This window comes from Oncorhynchus keta, chromosome 25 (assembly GCF_023373465.1).
Source record: "Oncorhynchus keta strain PuntledgeMale-10-30-2019 chromosome 25, Oket_V2, whole genome shotgun sequence".
In the NCBI taxonomy this organism is placed as follows: Eukaryota; Metazoa; Chordata; class Actinopteri; order Salmoniformes; family Salmonidae; genus Oncorhynchus; species Oncorhynchus keta.
Window position 1 is genome coordinate 8,852,432 of NC_068445.1, and position 18,773 is coordinate 8,871,204.

The 18,773-nt window shown below is 43.3% G+C and overlaps 2 protein-coding genes across 2 annotated transcripts in view; one reads left to right on the forward strand and one right to left on the reverse strand.

Annotated features, from left to right (window-relative positions):
• The window catches only part of LOC118357824 (transient receptor potential cation channel subfamily M member 6-like), an 85,191-nt gene extending 76,343 nt beyond the window's left edge, over nt 1-8,848 (forward strand). The window contains exons 31-37 of the mRNA XM_052479984.1: nt 4,633-4,698; nt 4,949-5,238; nt 5,611-5,693; nt 6,336-6,541; nt 6,753-6,804; nt 6,947-7,056; nt 7,875-8,848. Coding sequence (XP_052335944.1) covers nt 4,633-4,698; nt 4,949-5,238; nt 5,611-5,693; nt 6,336-6,541; nt 6,753-6,804; nt 6,947-7,056; nt 7,875-7,960 — 893 coding nt within the window. The 3' untranslated portion in view covers nt 7,961-8,848. The remainder of the gene's footprint in view (nt 1-4,632; nt 4,699-4,948; nt 5,239-5,610; nt 5,694-6,335; nt 6,542-6,752; nt 6,805-6,946; nt 7,057-7,874) is intronic.
• Nucleotides 8,849-12,609: 3,761 nt separating this feature from the next.
• The window catches only part of rorb (RAR-related orphan receptor B), a 29,346-nt gene continuing 23,182 nt past the window's right edge, over nt 12,610-18,773 (reverse strand). Inside the window, exons 4-10 of the mRNA XM_052478586.1 lie at nt 18,051-18,479; nt 17,207-17,328; nt 16,069-16,201; nt 15,798-15,905; nt 15,548-15,658; nt 15,087-15,199; nt 12,610-13,100 (exon numbers count right to left, since the gene is read on the reverse strand). Coding sequence (XP_052334546.1) covers nt 12,936-13,100; nt 15,087-15,199; nt 15,548-15,658; nt 15,798-15,905; nt 16,069-16,201; nt 17,207-17,328; nt 18,051-18,479 — 1,181 coding nt within the window. The 3' untranslated portion in view covers nt 12,610-12,935. The remainder of the gene's footprint in view (nt 13,101-15,086; nt 15,200-15,547; nt 15,659-15,797; nt 15,906-16,068; nt 16,202-17,206; nt 17,329-18,050; nt 18,480-18,773) is intronic.

The following is an 18,773-nucleotide window of genomic DNA, read 5'->3' on the forward strand; positions in this document are numbered from 1 at the left end:
CAGTTGCCATATGTCATAACATATATATATACAGTAGAATAAAAATGTACTACTGACGCCTTTAATAAGTATTACAGTTCTACAAAAGGAATACTTGCATAAGGTGTGTTTGGGTGGTGCATTAGGTGTTCGCAGTCACTTTGCTACAATGGGATATTGTTGTTATGTGACCTTTCACATCTCCTCTTGAGAGTCATCAACTTCTTTTTTTATTTTTATTTTTTTTATTTTACCCCGTTTTTCTCGCCAATTTTGTGGTATCCAATTGTTTTTAGTAGCTACTATCTTGTCTCATCGCTACAACTCCCGTGCGGGCTCGGGAGAGACGAAGGTTGAAAGTCATGCGTCCTCCGATACACAACCCAACCCAGTCGCACTGCTTCTTAACACAGCGCGCATCCAACCCGGAAGCCAGCCGCACCAATGTATCGGAGGAAACACCGTGCACCTGGCAACCTTGGTTAGCACGCACTGCGCCCGGGCCGCCACAGGAGTCACTGGTGCGCGATGAGACAAGGATGTCCCTACCGGCCAACTCCTCCCTAACCCGGACGACGCTAGGTCAATTGTGCGTTGCCCCACAGACCTCCCAGTCGCGGCCGGTTACAACAGAGCCTGGGCGCGAAGCCAGAGTCTCTGGTGGCACAGCTGGCACTACAGTACAGCGCCCTTAAACACTGCGCCACCCGGGAGGCCCAGAGTGGGCCTTCGTATCCACTTCTTCGTATCCACGTGGTATTGTCGCATGGGCAATCATTGTGTACTGTCTGTATTTCTACTGAAGCAGCATGATGTTTAATATGAGACATCTCACAGACAGTGCCTCTTTGCTTGACATCGATGGAAAATCAAAAGAAATCAGCCAAGGCCTCAGAAAAAAAATTGTAGACCTCCATAAGTCTGGTTCATCCTTGGGAGCAATATCCAAATGCCCGAAGGTACCACGTTCATCTGTACAAACAATAGTACGCAAGTATAAACACCATGGGACGACGCAGCCGTCATACCGCTCAGGAAGGAGACGCGTTCTGTCTCCTAGAGATTAATGTACTTTGGTGCGAAAGGTGCAAATCAATCACAGAACAACAGCAAAGGACATGGTGAAGATGCTGAAGGAAACAGGAACAAAAGTATCTATATCCACAGTAAAACGAGTCCTATATCGACATAACCTGAAAGGCCGCTCAGCAAGGAAGAAGCCACTGCTCTTAGACCACCATAAAAAAGCCAGACTACGGTTTGCAACTGCACATGGGGACAAAGATCGTATTTTTTGGAGAAATGTCCTCTGGTTTGATGAAACAAAAATATAACTGTGTGGCTATAATGACCATCGTTATGTTTGGAGGAAAAAGGGGGAGGCTCGCATGCCAAAGAACACCATCCCAAACGTGAAGCACGGGGGTGGCAGCATCATGTTGTGGGGGTGCTTTGCTGCAGGAGGGCCTGATGCACTTCACAAAATAGATGGCTTCATGAGGAAGGAAAATTATGTGGATATATTGAAGCAACATCTCAAGACATCAGTCAGGAAGTTGAAGCTTGGTCGCAAATGGGTCTTCCAAATGGACAATGACCCAAGCATACTTCCAAAGTTGTGTCAAAATGGCTTAAGGACAACAAAGTCAAGGTATTGGAGTGGCCATCACAAATCCCTGACCTTAATCCTATAGAAAATGTGTGGGCAGAACTGAAAAAGCGTGTGCGAGCAAGGAGGCCTCCAAACCTGACTCAGTTACACCAGCTCTGTCAGGAGGAATGGGCCAAAATTCACCCAACCTATTGTGGGAAGCTTGTGGAAGGAGAACCGAAACGTTTGACCCAAGTTAAACAATTTAAAGGCAATGCTACCAAATACTAATTGAGTGTATGTAAACTTCTACGCCACTGGGAATGTAATGAAAGAAATAAAATCTGAAATAAATCATTCTCTCTACTATTATTCTGACATTTCACATTCTTAAAATAAAGTGGTGATCCTAACTGACCTAAGACAGGGGATTTTTAGTAGAATTAAATCTCAGGAATTGTGAAAAACTGAGTTTAAATGTATTTGGCTTAGGTGTATGTAAACTTCCGACTTTAACTGTATGTACATTTCCAGCTGCAGACTGATAACGCGACGTCTAGGATTTGCTTCTTCTGTAGTGATCAATAGTTTCAGTGTTTATAAGCGTTTTGCAACATTTGGCTCGTGCCTCAGTCTGCTTGGTCTATAGAGCGGTAGATTTCTGAACCATTTCTAACGTTTTCAGCTGGCATTGCACGTAACTGGTCTCATACGTTAATTATTCAGTGCGTCCTTTTAAACACTTGGGGAAAAACGGTGTTCCATTATGTTTTGCATAATCTCTGTGCTCACGTGGGCGTGGTTACTGACTTGGTAAACTTGACATAAAAAATAATTTTCTCATTTAGAAGACTAAAATCACATTTCTATCCTTTTTAAAGTATTCTGATACTTAATCATTTATTTTTATACAACATTCAGATGCAAACCTCATAATTGAGAGGTACAGTTATATGGTTCTACAGTCTTTCATGATGTCACAACGAGGGTTCTTTCAGTCTCCACTGAACATTTACACATTCTCAAAAATATAAATATTGTTTAATTCTCCAATTTTGGGGCGGTAGGAGTTTTGGCGGGAGAAGGTCCTTTGTTCTGCTAAGGTCTCTCCCTCCATACTGCTTGACAAGGGAAGGTATTTACGACCATCATAAAACCCGCCCCGGGGGTGGGAGGGGTTGCCTAGCCAGCACCCCCGATCTCCATCTCAGGACTGGCAAGTCATAACTCTAGATATCCTGCAAAGTCCTGGCCGACAGGAACATCGTTGAGACAAGTCCAATGGCTCTATTGAACAAGGACAACCATATCTACTCACTGCTAGCGTGATCATGCAATCCGTGAAACACAAAGGCCACAATAATTGCTACAAAACATGGCTCAAAATCAAACAATGACGTCATTGGTTGAACTCTCCCGGCGCAAACATTCTAAAACACTGCTATAGTGCATAATTATGTCTGAAACACCTCTCGTCACAATTATGTAAGGAGACTGGAAAAACACCCCAAATAGACTAGTCTGGCCCTTGACACAAGTTAAGTTTAATCTCGTGCTGTAGCTTGATTATCTTTGAATGCAGCACAGAATGATTCTTAAAGTCATTACTTAATGTATGTAGTTTATATACCAATTCTGGGGTTTATTCGACTAATGGTTTATGTTAGTGTTGTTTTCACGATATTTCACGTTGTTCGTCTGCATAATTTAAATCTAACAATAATTTGCACAAGACAAAGTCCGCTTGATCAATAGTTATTGCTCTTGTATCCAAAAGTGTCATTGGTGCCAATGACATCTATAGTACCACCAACTGGTCTGGCGCAGCCATCTAATGTTGCAGTGACTTTATATTCACACAGCTTCTAAGGACAAATACATAAGGTTTATACATCAAATTTTCCACACCAAATTTCATGCCCCAATGTCCATCGGCTCAGTGGTGTAACGTGTCTGACTTTGAATACAGCGGCGAATCATTCTCAAGTTTATTAGAGGCTAATTCATTGAGTCTACTGTGTATACCAAATCTGGAGTCAATCGGACTTAATGGTTCATGAGAATAGGTTTTTTTAGCATTAGTATATGTACTAACGTGTATTTGCAGGTACAGTGACGACATGTTTGAATGCGTCAATGAATCATATTCTCAAAACCTTTAAAGACGGGATGTAATAAGTCTAAATCCAACATCTGGAGTGAATCTGATGTGTGGTTCATGAGGAGAAGATGATTGCAGATGATTATTGTCAATAGCTCAGCCCTCTTTTGACAAATCCCTTAGATTTTCTCAACTAAGTTAAGACATGTACCATGGGCCTACATTCATATGGTTCACGAGAAGTATTTTTTAGGAATTCTTTTTAGCATATTAGCTCATGTGCTAATATGCATCTACTGGTATAATGTGGCCATATTTTAATGCATTTCTGTTATTTTTTTCAAACTCTTTAGGGACTTGTGATGAGTCCAAAGAACACATTTGGAGTGAATCTGACTTTTAGTTCATGACAGGTAGATTTTGTATGATTAATTTAAGCATTAGCGTTACATTGTGAAAAAGTGAATTCTTAATAGTTTTGTTATTTTTTAAGATATCAATACCAAACGGTATATGGCTCATCGTGGTAATGGCTTTAATGAACCTACAATGTTTCAAGTAGATAGGCCATTGTGGAGCAGATTTATGAAGGATTTAAATGGACACAGAAAATCGGATTTCCTAATTTTATCTATAATTCAGCCATCTCTGAACCAACCCCTTAGCTTTTCTCAAACTAAGTTAAGAGATTCGTACCATGGGCTTACCTACTGCATTTGGTGTTATTTAGAAAATACATTTGAAAAAGTTACCAATCTGTGCTTGAGTTATTTGACCATGTCACGAAAAAATAACACACAGAAACAATAGGTTTCACAGCTTTTTTGTGAACCACAAAAATATTTCTAATACTATATTACCTCATTCCATGTGTGTTTTTATCTGGCTATGTTGTGTTATATTGTGTTCCATTGTGCTGTGTTATGATTTGTTATATTGTGTTGTGTTGTTGCCATGTCAGCCATGGAAAAGAACAACCTGATGAGGCTTGCTCACACCATACCTTTCACACCTGGCTCCATAATGGGTAAGTCATCAGCCAGTTACGTTAAAGGGATAGTTCACTGTTTTTGAATTTTAGATCTTTTTTTACTCCTAGGTTGTGGTTGTTTCCTCTAAACTGTTCTTACATTTGTTAGCTGGTTTATGTAGCAATTTCTAGAATAATCTGTGTAGCATTTTATGAGAATATAGCAATGCTACTGGAATTGGCTGTTTCTGTTAGGGATTGATTCAGAAGCATGCCATCTCCCCCATTGTTGCATGGTCCCTGGCAGCGGGAGAGGAGGTGAGTGTCTACTCCCTGGAGGAGGTAGAAGCTGCAGGTGCGGAGTCCTCCGTAATCTCCTGGTCGCCCCGGGGGCTGTCTGCAGTGCTGCAGCCGCTGTCCAGCGAGGGCTGTCTAGATGGGGCCCTGCGCAGGGCCATGCGCGTGTTGTGTACCTGGGCCGAGGGGGACATCCTGAGTGTGGGCTGTGTGTACGTGGTCAAAGCCTTCCAGCCCAAGGTGATCCGAACCTGGCAGAGGGTCTTCCACAGCGACACCCCCCTCCAACTCTGTCTGCGGGTATACAATTAATATCATCATTTCATCACTTCATTATATACATTGTATACTGTATAACATCATATATTGTTGTTAGGGCCAGGAGTGTTTTCTGACTATGAGACCTGTTAAACTCTGGGCCTTGGTTATTGTAGCCGATAGTATCCTATAGTTATAGGCTATAATTGGTGCTCGGATTCTTTACTTGTTCAGGTCACATAGTCAGGGAAAACTCCTGGTCCTACTTATGTATATCCACTTTCCACAGACAGCTGTTCACAACACCTTATTTTTGTTGTGTCTATTCGTTGTCTTATTTTTGACCCTAATGTTTTACTTGGCATGTATTACATCCACTAATAGCATCATTCTGGCCATCTCTTGTCCATATAGGAGATACAGCAACAGAGAGCTGCTCAGAAACTCATGCACGTGTTCAACCAAGTCAAACCAGAAAACGTGCCCCTTTCTCCCAGGTCAGTACTCAACATTTAGGACTTGTCTACATTACACGTGTGTGTGTGTGTGTGTGTGCGCTTGTGTGAGCTGATTGACTCTGTCTGTGTAAGAATGGGAGACAGGCGCAGGATTACGTAATAGGTGTTTTTTAATTATCAACCCAAAACAAAAGAACGAGGTGTAAAACCTCTAAAATAATTCACAGGACGAGACCCGTAATAACATAAATACATGTCGCACCAAAAACCAAAACCAAACAAGACCAACGGTCATGGGACAATGAGCGACAAGGACAATGGGGAACAGAGGGCACATGTATACACATACTAATCAGGGGGAATGGGATTGGTCCGGGTTTGGTGGTGATGATCCAGTTCAGTGACATCTAGAAGGCTGGTGAACAGAATGAGCAGCAGTACCAGGGGAATCCATGATAGTTTGAATGTGTGCACACATGTGTACGTGTGTTCATATATGCATCAACTTGTGTGTGTGTGTGTGTGTGTGTGTGTGTGTGTGTGTGTGTGTGTGTGTGTGTGTGTGTGTGTGTGTGTGTGTGTGTGTGTGTGTGTGTGTGTGTGTGTGTGTGTGTGTGTGTGTGTGTGTGTGTGTGTGAGAGATATATGTGCTACATATTGTAATGTGTTTCTCCCTCCTAGGTTCCTGGATGTGTCTCTTCTTCACTGTCACTCAGACGGACAGTGGTTGACCATAGAGAGGAACATGTTGGGTGACTTCAGGAAGTACAACAATAACACCGGAGAGGAGATCACCCCCTGCTGTGGAATGGAGGAAACGCTCCTGGCCTTCTCCCACTGGACCTACCAATACTCCTGTAGAGAACTACTGGTGCTGGACATACAGGGTCTGTCTTTCTGTCCTGTTCTGTCTGTCCGTCCGTCACATTCTGCTGCGCTGTCTGTACGTCTGACTATGGATAGATCAGAATGTTGTTAACACCATGCTTTGCTCTTTATCATTTATACTGTTTTGCACCCACATCACCTAAACAGGGTCGTCCTATCAACTACTACATTGAATTGAAGTCTCTTCTGTCTTTCCTTAATCTTTCACAGGAGTGGGGTCGGAGCTTACAGACCCATCGGTCATCCGAGCGGACGACAAAAGGTACTCGCCTCACGCGGTGGAGGTTCAGTGTGTGACACCGACACTTATCATCTTCTTGACATACATTCTTTTGAGGTTTAAAGATGTATCTGACAAACGTAGATTTTTGGAGTACCCTATTCTGCCCCTGGTCTAACTGTAGCTTGACTGGTGACATGGTGTTTGGTCCTGCTAACCTGGGAGACACTGCCATCCAGAGCTTTGTCCTCAAACACACCTGCAACTCCTGCTGCAAGAACCTCGGACTCTCGGGTAAGAGAAAGGAACTATTCAGACCACCACTGTCATAAGGGGGTTATGGAGGAGATAGTGTGTGTGTGTGTATGCGTGCTTGTAATGTGTGAGACTATGTTGTCTATTTGGCATTTGTAATCAGACAGTGGACCTGTAGTGCTCGTGTGTGTGTGTGTGTGTGTGTGTGTGTGTGTGTGTGTGTGTGTGTGTGTGTGTGTGTGTGTGTGTGTGTGTGTGTGTGTGTGTGTGTGTGTGTGTGTGTGTGTGTGTGTGTGTGTGTGTGTGTGTGTGTGTGTGTCACATTCATGTCTTCACCTGGGACATCGCGTTGGCTTGGAGATGAATGCCTGAACTTCAAATGAAGATAGACCCAGCTAATTAAGCCAAGGGAAGAATTTATTTTGATGACAACAAAGCATTGGAGGCAGGGGGAGGGACTTGCTTTGTGCGGTGTGGTGGGCTCTCTTTGATTACATATTAAACAGGGCTTTGTGCTGGCAGAGTGCTGTGGAGACATTAGCTTTGATTAGATATTAATTGCAGTCTCTGGGTAGACCCGAGACACACGATACTAGCATCTAGAGGGAGCCTCGAAATTCACTCCAAAATAAACAAGTGAGCAAACAGATAAACACACATGCAAACATTCAGCCATACTGGTTTTGATATTTTCAAAGGTGCTTTTTTCTTCTTCTTGTGTCCTCTCCAAGATTCCCATGAAATCAAAACATATTAATGAAAAATCCATGGACTTCCTCTCTGGTCTGATCCAATTATCTTTTAAGTGGCAATGACTACGTTGACTGATTGTAACTGATTGATGTTTGTGTTGTCAGATTTGAAGAGGAGCACAGACAGCTGTGGGAAAACAGAACACAGATCTTCTGAAGAGGAAAGTGGAGGGATCGTGACCAGAGTGTAACCTCTGACTTGAAATCAAAAGTCCGCCATCCTAACCTCTGCTTCAGGTGGGATGAAGTTGCCATTAAAGCATAAAGACACTAATCAGTTTAGTTTCTTTCTCCCGAAATGGTTATGGATAGGAATAGGGAAGGCTTACTTGATCCAGAGGTGTGCTTAAGGGAAACTTCTACCATGAATAAAAGCACTCACTTGGGGCTTTGAATGGAAAGTGTACATTGTATAACGTCATGTGGACTACCTCCTGTGTTAGATGGCTGGTAGGGCTTTGGTTTTAAAAATGATTAACATTGCACTAGTCTCAACAGCAAGCCAGATGCCGTAGTCTTGCATTCGTTCCAACTATGGCGTGCATAGTGGAGGGAGGCCAAGGCGAATACATTTTATGTACATACACTCCCCGCCATATTTATTTGGACAGTGAAGTGAAATTTGGCTCTGTACTCCAGCATTTTGGATTTGAGATAAAATGTTTCATACGAGGTGACGGTACAGAATGTCACCTTTTATTTGAGGGTATTTTCATATTTGTTTTACCGTTTAGAAATGAAAGCACTTTATGTATCTAGTCCCCCATTTGAAGTTGTCATAAGTATTTGGAGAATTTCACTTAAAGTGTATTAATGTATTCAAAAGTTAGTATTTGGTCCCATGATCCTAGCATGCAATGACTATATCAAGCGTGTGACAAAACAGGAAACAGTCTTTAGAGAGTGACCAAATTGCTCTGGCTGGACTCAAGCATTTCTTTATGAAATTAAAACAAAACTTGATAAAAAAATGTAAAAAAACTATTTATTTATCAAACATTGCACATTAAAGCCTCAATCTAGGATTTTTTTTCTTCAGCAAAACAGTCCCTCTCAAATGTTTTTTTTTTGTTTTCAAACACTCATATTTTCATTTTTTTTTAGCAATGCTGAATGCTGAATGCTGAATGCTAAATGCTGAATGCTGAATGCTAAATGCTGAATGCTGAATGCTAAAATGTATTGTTATGCTGCTGATGTTCAAACTGGTTACATGAAGAAAAAAAAACCGATTCTTCTCATCGAGCATTGGCATAACTCGGTTGACGCATGGTTTATGTCTTACATTCAGAATTAAAATACTAATACAAGAATAACTCAACCTGATCTCTTGGTTGTTGGAATTCGCACAGCTCAGACTCAAACTATTACAAGTATAATGCATAGCATAGATTTTTTTGATACTGCTATTAGTCCCTTCACAGTTCCCATTGAAGATGTCAGCATTGTTACCCTTAAAATGCTAGTTTGTGTGTTTGTATGTGAATGGAAAAAGAACAAGACAGAAATGCATCCATAACATTTCTTTTATTTTTCTTCCCACAAAGAAATGTCTACAAAAGCGATAAAATATAGAATTTAACAAAAATCACTTCAGACCTTGACTTCATTATTTACATCTCGAAGGAGGAGACACTGAGATGGCTCAGGAAAACTCAGAACTTCAATACAACTGGATCACCAAAGCTCTTAATTTATGTCGCTACCTCTCACTCACACACACACACACACACACACACACACACACACACACACACACACACACACACACACACACACACACACACACACACACACACACACACACACACACACACACACACACACACACACACACACACACACACACACACACACACACACACAGCTGGGTCACAGCTGGGTCAAAGTTCTAAGGTCTGAGCTGACTCAACAAGTGAAAAAAGCAAACATATAAACAAACAATTCAATGTAATGAAATACACACTTGCCTCAAAATTCCCCTTTTTGATTGGACCTCAAGTAAACTCACAGTAAAGCAACTATTTCCCATTACGCCAATCGAGCTTGTCCTCTCTAACTATGGCACTTGAAAAAAACGTGTTCCTTTAAAAAAAATATTTTTTTAGTTTCTGTACCCCATACCTTTAAGGGTTTTGGTCACAGATGCTACATTTACTTTACTTTCTCACCCTGGGAAGCAAAGACATTCTAATCAATAAATTAACCATTTCAACACTACTCCAATAGCACACACGTTTAATGCATTAAGAAAGTATACAAAGCATCAATAGAACAAAGAACCTCAATTTCTCCCTCTCGTTCATTCACTCTCTTTCAGCCTCACTCTCTCTCTCTCTCTCTCTCTCTCTTACACAAGCCCCCACACGCACATACACAGGTTCTCTAAGGAGGCAGAAGTTGGGGTGTAAGTGTATTTGACTAAGCATGTGAAACGTTTCCGATGAAGTATATAAAATGGCGGCGCACGTTGTCCAGTGGTCTCGTTGGGATTAACAACCAATCGATCGTTGGGATTGTCTGCGCTCCATGGTGTCTGTTGATGGAGTAAAAGGCGCATTATGCGTTCAGTCCCTCACACTGAAAACGCTACTCCATAACATTCAGAATAAAATAATCCCACCCCTGCCAAACCCACCCATCACTCCCACCCCTGCCAAACCCACCCATCACTCCCACCCCTGACCCACAGCATTGCTTGAGAAAACACAAAAGCCCCAATGTTTCATTGCCATGAAACGGCATGCAAAGATAACAGAACGACAATAGGCTAATAGTAATAAGAGTAATAGTAATAATAACAACAATAATAATAATAATAATTGTAATAAAATTCAAATAATCTTACAATACAGTAGTAAATGCTTTCCAGATATTATTGCTACAGTACCTTACAGTGTTGATTTGTCACTCAGATGACCAACCCCGTCCCCCAAACCCAACCCCAACCCCCTGATTCACAGTCTAGAAAGGGAAAATAAAAACAAAGTGGGTTTAAATTCACTGTCCTATAGGCATGGAATGGTTGGACGCCAGCTTAGTTATGGTCTTCCTTCATTGTAACACAAGCAGCATATCTAGAACAGGGGTGGTTTTATGAATGCACCTGAAAATGTTATTTTCAGGACATTATTAAAGGAATTTCTGGGACTATTGTAGATAATGGCTCTCCCCATTATATGGACCCGGACAGTGAATCCTAGACAGACAGACAGACAGCCAGACAGGACAGACAGAGACAGACAAAGACAGACAGACAGGACAGACCTTGTCTGGGTAGGTTCCTTCGCTGGGAGCCACCAGCATATTCATCTCTCCCAAAAACGCTTACATTTTTCAAAAATGTAAAAATGTTATTTTCATGCAAAGACAGAAAAATCGTTGCTCCCTGAGAGAGATGCTGTGTAGTGCATTGAAATGCAAGTGATTGTCTTTAACGAGCCACTGACCTCTGACCTATGAGGGGAGAGGGATGGGAACTACTTTTGGGCCGGGGGGTGTATGGAATGAAGGGTTGGGGAGCTATGACTAGAAGCTCATCCTGTGTATACAGAGGATGACAGGACAACATAGTGGTCACTGCATATGGGAAAGGGTGGGGGGTAATGGATATGGGAGGAGGAGGAAAATGTCTCCGGTCATACTGTTCTGTACACTGGCACTGGCTAGCATCTATTCTCCACTAAAAGCTCAGAGGGATTTGGCAACTGTGCGAAACACGTAAACGTGTCTATTATAACATCTAAGGAAATCCTCGAAGATCTTCAACATTAACATTTAAAAAGCATTTGAAAAACATTCTAAACTGTTCATAAATTAAACAAAACAGGAAGTGATTGTCTATCATAGCTTACTATAAAGATTATACAATGTATTGCAACTTTAAGTGGCAAACGTTTCAGTGAAGAATATCTATTACCCCTAGAATAAGCAGTGCAAGATCTACAGTCTCAGAGTGCACTCTCTGTAATGTGGAATGTGTTTCAAGTTTCCATTTTAATCTGAAAGATTGAACGTCCGATCGTCAGTCAAATTGAAAGAAATGATCAGTGGACATCCTGGTGTATCCACTCCAGCTAATCATGACTACCCTGTGATTGACTGTTCTAGAAGGACGAGGCTGAGCAGAGGAATGCAAGGGTAAGGATAAAGCAGTGTGAAAGTTCTATCTCCTCGGAAAGTTCTATCTCCTCGGAGAGAAAGAGCGAGAGAAAGTATTCTTCATTTAAGATGCCCAGTGATTAGCATGGGCGTAGATTGTGCAAAATGAGGGGGATGTAAGAGAGGAAGAGGTTTATGCAGTGTCTAGGATTCTTATATTCACTGACTAACTAAGCCATCATGAAAAGACACCAAGATCAACAGTCGTTTTGGCTTGGTGGGGTGGAGAGAGGTGGCGGTAGGTTTAGGGGGGCTGGCAGGATGGCAATCTGCCAGAAACTTTTTTTTCTCACACAAAATATAATATTTATGTACATATCTTCACCTTGAAGAGTAGCCATAATTGTTTTACTCCTTCTTTTACAGTTGAATAGTTCTCAACTGAAAGATGCAATACCCTCTTCACATATCAACAGAGCCCAGACAAGGTTTCTCGACGTACCGAGAGCACCCCCCCCAGGTTTAACCCAATATTCTTTAACAAGTCTCCTTTAAATCTTGACAAATTCTGTACACATTAATCCATCAAATAAAAACACATAGACAGGTTATCAGCCACATAGAGCAGCTGCAGTTTTAAATTAGGACTAAAATATTAACAGAAAAATAAGTAATACTGGAATCCGCTCTGTACTAAAGAATATCTACAATAGTTTTTCTGAATCCACACGAACCCCCCACCTTCAATATCACAATATCATGTAAAAAAAAAAACATGTATCAAAGATAAACAAATTGACTTACCCAGTTAAAAGACAGCTTAAATGTGCTAGTTAAAGTCTGTACATTTCTGATCAGTTCTGAAGAGCCCCTTGGTCATGGGTGCATTATATACATTCTTTAGACTGTATCGGTGAATAGGGTTGGACAAGTGCTGGACATTCCTAGTGTTTGCGGCTGTAAGTGTCTGGAGGGTCCGGGCCTGGGGTCCGGGCTTTGCGGTTGCGTTAATGATGCGTCCGCGGTCACGGTGTGGTCCACTCTCTGAGATTGGACCGTAGGCAGTCACTTGGGTATGGTGATGGCTGCATTGGGGTCAGGATTGAAGAGCTCCTTGTAGAGTGGGGGGAAGAGCACATTGACCGTCTCGGGATGAAGCTGCTGGAAGGCCTGTAGCTCCTCGGTGTGGAGAGTACACAGGGCCGACAGCGTGGGGATCCGACCAATCAGCTACAGAGGACAGAGAGGAGTCAGCGGTCAGGGGTGATGGGTCAAGAAGTCTCAGGCTGTACAAACCGCAGCTTAAGCAAAAAAGGCTGTCTAAAATACACTGCCATCCAGGGGTGCAACTTTCACTGGGGAAGGGGGAAATGCCCCCCCACACGCATTTTTGTCCCCCTCCCAGTTTTATCATTGGAAGGTGATACAAAACTAGGCAACGGTGTGCTTTCGGACCACGCGGACGCCTCAGAGCGGTCAGGTAAGCTGTTGGGGAGAACAAGTATTTGATACACTGCCGATTTTGCAGGTTTTACTACTTACAAAGCATGTAGAGGTCTAATTATTAAGGTACACTTCAACTGAGAGAGACAGAATGTAAAACAAAAATCCAGAAAATCACATTGTATTTTTAAGTAATTAATTTGCATTTTATTGCATGACATAAGTATTTGATACATCAGAAAAGCAGAACTTAATATTTGATGTAATTTGCAATTACAGAGATCATAAGTTTCCTATAGTTCTTGACCAGGTTTGCACACACTGCAGCAGTGATTTTGGCCCACTCCTCCATACAGACCTTCTCCAGATCCTTCAGGTTTCAGAGCTGTCGCCGGGCAATACGGAATTTCAGCTCCCTCCAAAGATGTTCTATTGGGTTCAGGTCTGGAGACTGGCTAGGCCACTCCAGGACCTTGAGATGCTTCTTACGGAGCCACTCCTTAGTTGCCCTGGCTGTGTGCTTCGGGTCGTTGTCATGCTGGAAGACCAAGCCACGACCAATCTTCAATGCTCTTACTGAGGGAAGGAGGTTGTTGGCCAAGATCTCGTGATACATGGCCCCATCCATCCTTCCCTCAATACGGTGCAGTTGTCCTGTCCCCTTTGCAGAAAAGCATCCCCAAAGAATGATGTTTCCACCTCCATGCTTCACGGTTGGGATGGTGTTCTTGGGGTTGTACTCATCCTTCTTCTTCCAAACACAGCGAGTGGAGTTTAGACCAAAAAGCTCTATTTTTGTCTCATCAGACCACATGACCTTCTCCCATTCCTCCTCTGGATCATCCAGATGGTCATTGGCAAACTTCAGATGGGCCTGGACATGCGCTGGCTTGAGCAGGGGGACCTTGCGTGCGCTGCAGGATTTTAATCCATGACGGCGTAGTGTGTTACTAATGGTCTTCTTTGAGACTGTGGTCCCAGCTCTCTTCAGGTCATTGACCAGGTCCTGCCGTGTAGTTCTGGGCTGATCCCTCACCTTCCTCATGATCATTGATGCCCCACGAGTTGAGATCTTGCATGGAGCCCCAGACCGAGTCTGATTGACCGTCATCTTGAACTTCTTCCATTTTCTAATAATTGCGCCAACAGTTGTTGCCTTCTCACCAAGCTGCTTGCCCATTGTCCTGTAGCCCATCCCAGCCTTGTGCAGGTCTACAATTTTAACCCTGATGTCCTTACACAGCTCTCTGGTCTTGGCCATTGTGGAGAGGTTGAAGTCTGTTTGATTGAGTGTGGACAGGTGTCTTTTATACAGGTAACGAGTTCAAACAGGTGCAGTTAATACGGGTAATGAGTGGAGAACAGGAAGGCTTCTTAAAGAAACACTAACAGGTCTGTGAGAGCCGGAATTCTTACTGTTTGGTAGGTGATCAAATACTTATGTCATGCAATAAAATGCAAATTAATTACTTAAAAATCAAACAATGTGATTTTCTGGATTTTTGTTTTAGAATCAGTCTCTCACAGTTGAAGTGTACCTATGATAAAAATTACAGACCTCTACATACTTTGTAAGTAGGGAAACCTGCAAAATCAGCAGTGTATCAAATACTTGTTCTCCCCACTGTATATATAATTGTCCCCCCACTTTTAAAACCAAAGTTGCACCAATGCTGCCATCTAACAGTGCCTAGGTTTGACGCTCTTCGATGTGACGCCTCACAACAGATGTACTCTATGAGGCTCAGTGATCTGAGTGGTGATGCGCCCTACCTTAGCCAGCGTGTCCTCATCAATGTGGTTCTTCTGCATGATGTGCTGCAGCGCAAAGTAGATCTTCTCCTGGAGCTTCTGCACCTTCCTGGGCTCCATCAGCCACGGCCGGTCTGACAAAGGAACACACAACCACATCACATGCCAATCAATCAATCAAATGTATTTATAAAGCCCTTCCCTTTTTTCCATCAGCAGATGGCACAAAGTGCTTATACAGAAACCCAGCCTAAAACCCCAAAGAGGAAGCAATGCAGATGTAGAAGCACCGCGGTGACGTAAAACTCCCTGTAAAGGCAGGAACCGAGGAATAAATTGTGTCCGTCTTACTACTAATAAAGACAGCCTCGGTAATGTCAGTCACTGTGACCGCAGCATTCTCCAGCCAGGCAGTGCCTCAGTAAGGTCTGCCTGTAGGTGGCAGCAGAAGGTAACTGTGGCTGTGTGTCGTCAGTACTGACCTGTGGAGATGAGCACTGCTGCGGAGAACAGGGCGATTTCCTCCTCAGTGAGCTGCAGAGAGCACAGACTCTTGGCAAAGTCAAACACCGCGCTGACCAGATCGTCACAGCCTGAGAGAGACAATAGAGAGGCGGTCAATTCATTGTCATAGTTATACGTTGTCCAGAGCATTATGGGTACTGTAGTACATCATGCTACTTAGATAACAGTCGATGAGGTGGTACAGTAGCGCTAGCAGCAGTGCCTTACCTAGAGCTTTGAACATCTGCATGCCCCCGTACTTCCCCTCAAACAGCACTGTGTTGTTGAGTGGGTTAAACGCGCGACACATTCTAACCAGGACCACCTCCAGACAACCTAGATAGAGAGAGACACGTTGATTACTTTTTGCTAATCCAATATGTTTTTCATGTTGGTGCTGCATCGTTGATACATTTAAAAAAAAAAAATGTTTTAAAGGATGTGGAAACGTGGTTGTTTCAAGCAGCTTGTTTCCAGTAGGTCAGCAGTGTCAGCTCACCTGACTTGAGCAGAAGGATCTGGTCATTCTGGCACAGCTCCATGAAGCCGGAAATGCGCTTGGCAAACTCCACCACATACTGGATGGCATGTGTGATCTGGATGGCACACTGCTGCCACAGCATGTCTCGCGTCTGCAGAGAAATACACACGTTGGCAAGTTCAGAACTTCAGCTCGTATACACACTGCTATAGCACTTCCGCAAGTGCAAACAGTATTTAACACACGTTTATGCCACAGGACTATGCCCACAACAAGACGCGCAGAGTTGTATTTCCCTTTTTACAGTTCAATGAAGTACCATACAGGAATAGGGAAAATGCATACTTAGAAAATTGTCAGCTCCCTCGCTACTCAGAATATGCAAAGTACAATATCAGCAAATTGCTTTTGTGTGTTCTTTAGTGTCTGTCTGTAAGATGAATCTCTATGGAGAATATTTCAAAGGGTTCTTCTGTAATGACCCATAATCCATTAGACACAGGGGAATGAGAGAAGTCACGGTGATATAAAAGAACTACTGCTGTCACACACACACACACACACACACACACACACACACACACACACACACACACACACACACACACACACACACACACACACACACACACACACACACACACACACACACACACACACAGAGACTCAGACACAGACACAGACACAGAGAGAAAAGGAGCGAGAGAGAGATAGAAACAGAAGCAGGAGAAACGAGCAGAGAAAGGGAGAACTTGAGAGAAAAAAAAAGAGACAGAAAGAGAGGGGGGTGAGATTCTCTAGACAACCAGAGTTTGGAAGAGAATGAGGGCAGTTGGTATAGCGAACAAAAGAGACATTGAATGACAATAGAGTTGGGAGGTGCTCAGAGGTTGTACTGTAGGTTAGTGAGCAGTGTAAACTCGGCTGGTCACAAGGAATACACACACACACACCACAGGAGGCTGCTGATAGGAGGACGGCTCATAATAATGGCCGGGAACGGTGCAAATGGAATGGCAACAAACACCTGGAAACCATGCGTTTCATGTATTTGATACCATTCTCCTGATTCTGCTCCAGTAATTGCCACAAGCCCATCCTCCCCAATTAAGGTGCCACCAACCTCCTGTGAGGTACACACACTTGTCACACTCACTTTGCTCTGGTACATCTTGATGTCATCGTAGGAGTGTGTTTGCCAGGCCAGCTGCTGGAGCTCATCTGCTGTGTATTGACAGGTCTCCAGGTGAGACTTTATAATGTTCTGGGCGATACGATCTATGGAGGGAGAGGGGGTGAAGATACAGAGTCAGACACACTTTGATCACAATTCGAGCAAAACGGTAGCTTACCATTCATTGTCTATGGAGCATGAATCCAATGAACCATACACAAGCTTAATGAAAACTAACTTTATTCAACTTCCGAAGGTTTCAGTCCTCATGCAACTTTCTATGTAGTCTCGTCCACCAGCCTGGGGACAAAGTTTATTTTTATGTATCTGAATCTGAATTGTAGAAAATAATTGTTGGGCTAATTGAAACGGGGTGTAGAAAACAGCAGAACGGATCTTTAAAAGAATCAGCTAATGTATTGTGTACCCCCATCCAAGTATGTGACAACTCCAATAGAGAGTGCACTAGTAAAACTGTGTTCAGCTGACTTGACATTGCAACCTTAGTAAGGCAGGCAACACTCAAGCTTCACTCTGCAATCTTGACAGGGTGTTTCTTGCATTAATGGGCTGAGCTTCAATATGATGCCCCCCCCCCCTAGGAAAGTCTGATCTCAGGTTGCTCACACTGCTTATCACAATGACAGCTTATCACACTTAGCTTCTCCATGACACCTTCCTGTTCAAATCATCAACTAAGGCCTGGTGTCTTCCTGCCCCCTACAACACTCGGGCCTCATTAGGTCATGCACCTAATGTTTTTGAAGGCGGCACTGATGGTCCAATTGAACACCTATGAATAAACTTAACCCTAACCCTTAGTTACCTAGCTCTCCCATGCTGACATTGCTTGGCGCCAGCTGACTGTCCTGGTAGGAGCTGTAGTTGAACAGGTTGGTCACAGGGGTCAGGTCGTAGACAGGCTCCTGTTTTATGTGCTTCATGCCCGCCATGTCCAGGCCTGACTGATCCGGGGAGGGCTGGGTGGAGTCCATACCATGGTAGTAGCCGCCGGGGGCACCACCATTCACCTGGCCCTTGGGAAGCTCGATAACGTGGCCGTTAGCGTAGGTGCCTCCGATCTCGTGGTTGAGGGTGTTAAGGCCGTTGGTCAGGCTGGAGGAGTAGACACGCGCCAGGGCCTCGGCCTCTCCAGTCTGCTGCTGCCGCTCATTCAGGATCCGCTGCTGGTGCTTCTGCACCTCGGCGTACAGGCTGTCTCGCTGCTTCTTTGACATGCGGCCAAACTTCACCGCTACGCACAGAGGGAGGGTTCTTTATTAGTCACATTGTGTTTGGTTTCTCTCTCAGCTTCACCTGTGCTTTTACATTCCAGAGATTACACTAGTATTAGACGATCTTAAAGGGATAGTTTGTGATTTTGACAATGAAGCCCTTCATCTATTTCCCTAGAGTCAGATAAACTTGTGGATACCATTTTTGTTTCTGCGCCCAGTATGAAGGAAGTTTGAGGTAGTTTCGCAAGCTAATGGTAACTAGCGTTAGCGCTAGCATGCTAGCTGTAACCGAAGCCTTTCAGTTTTTCCGC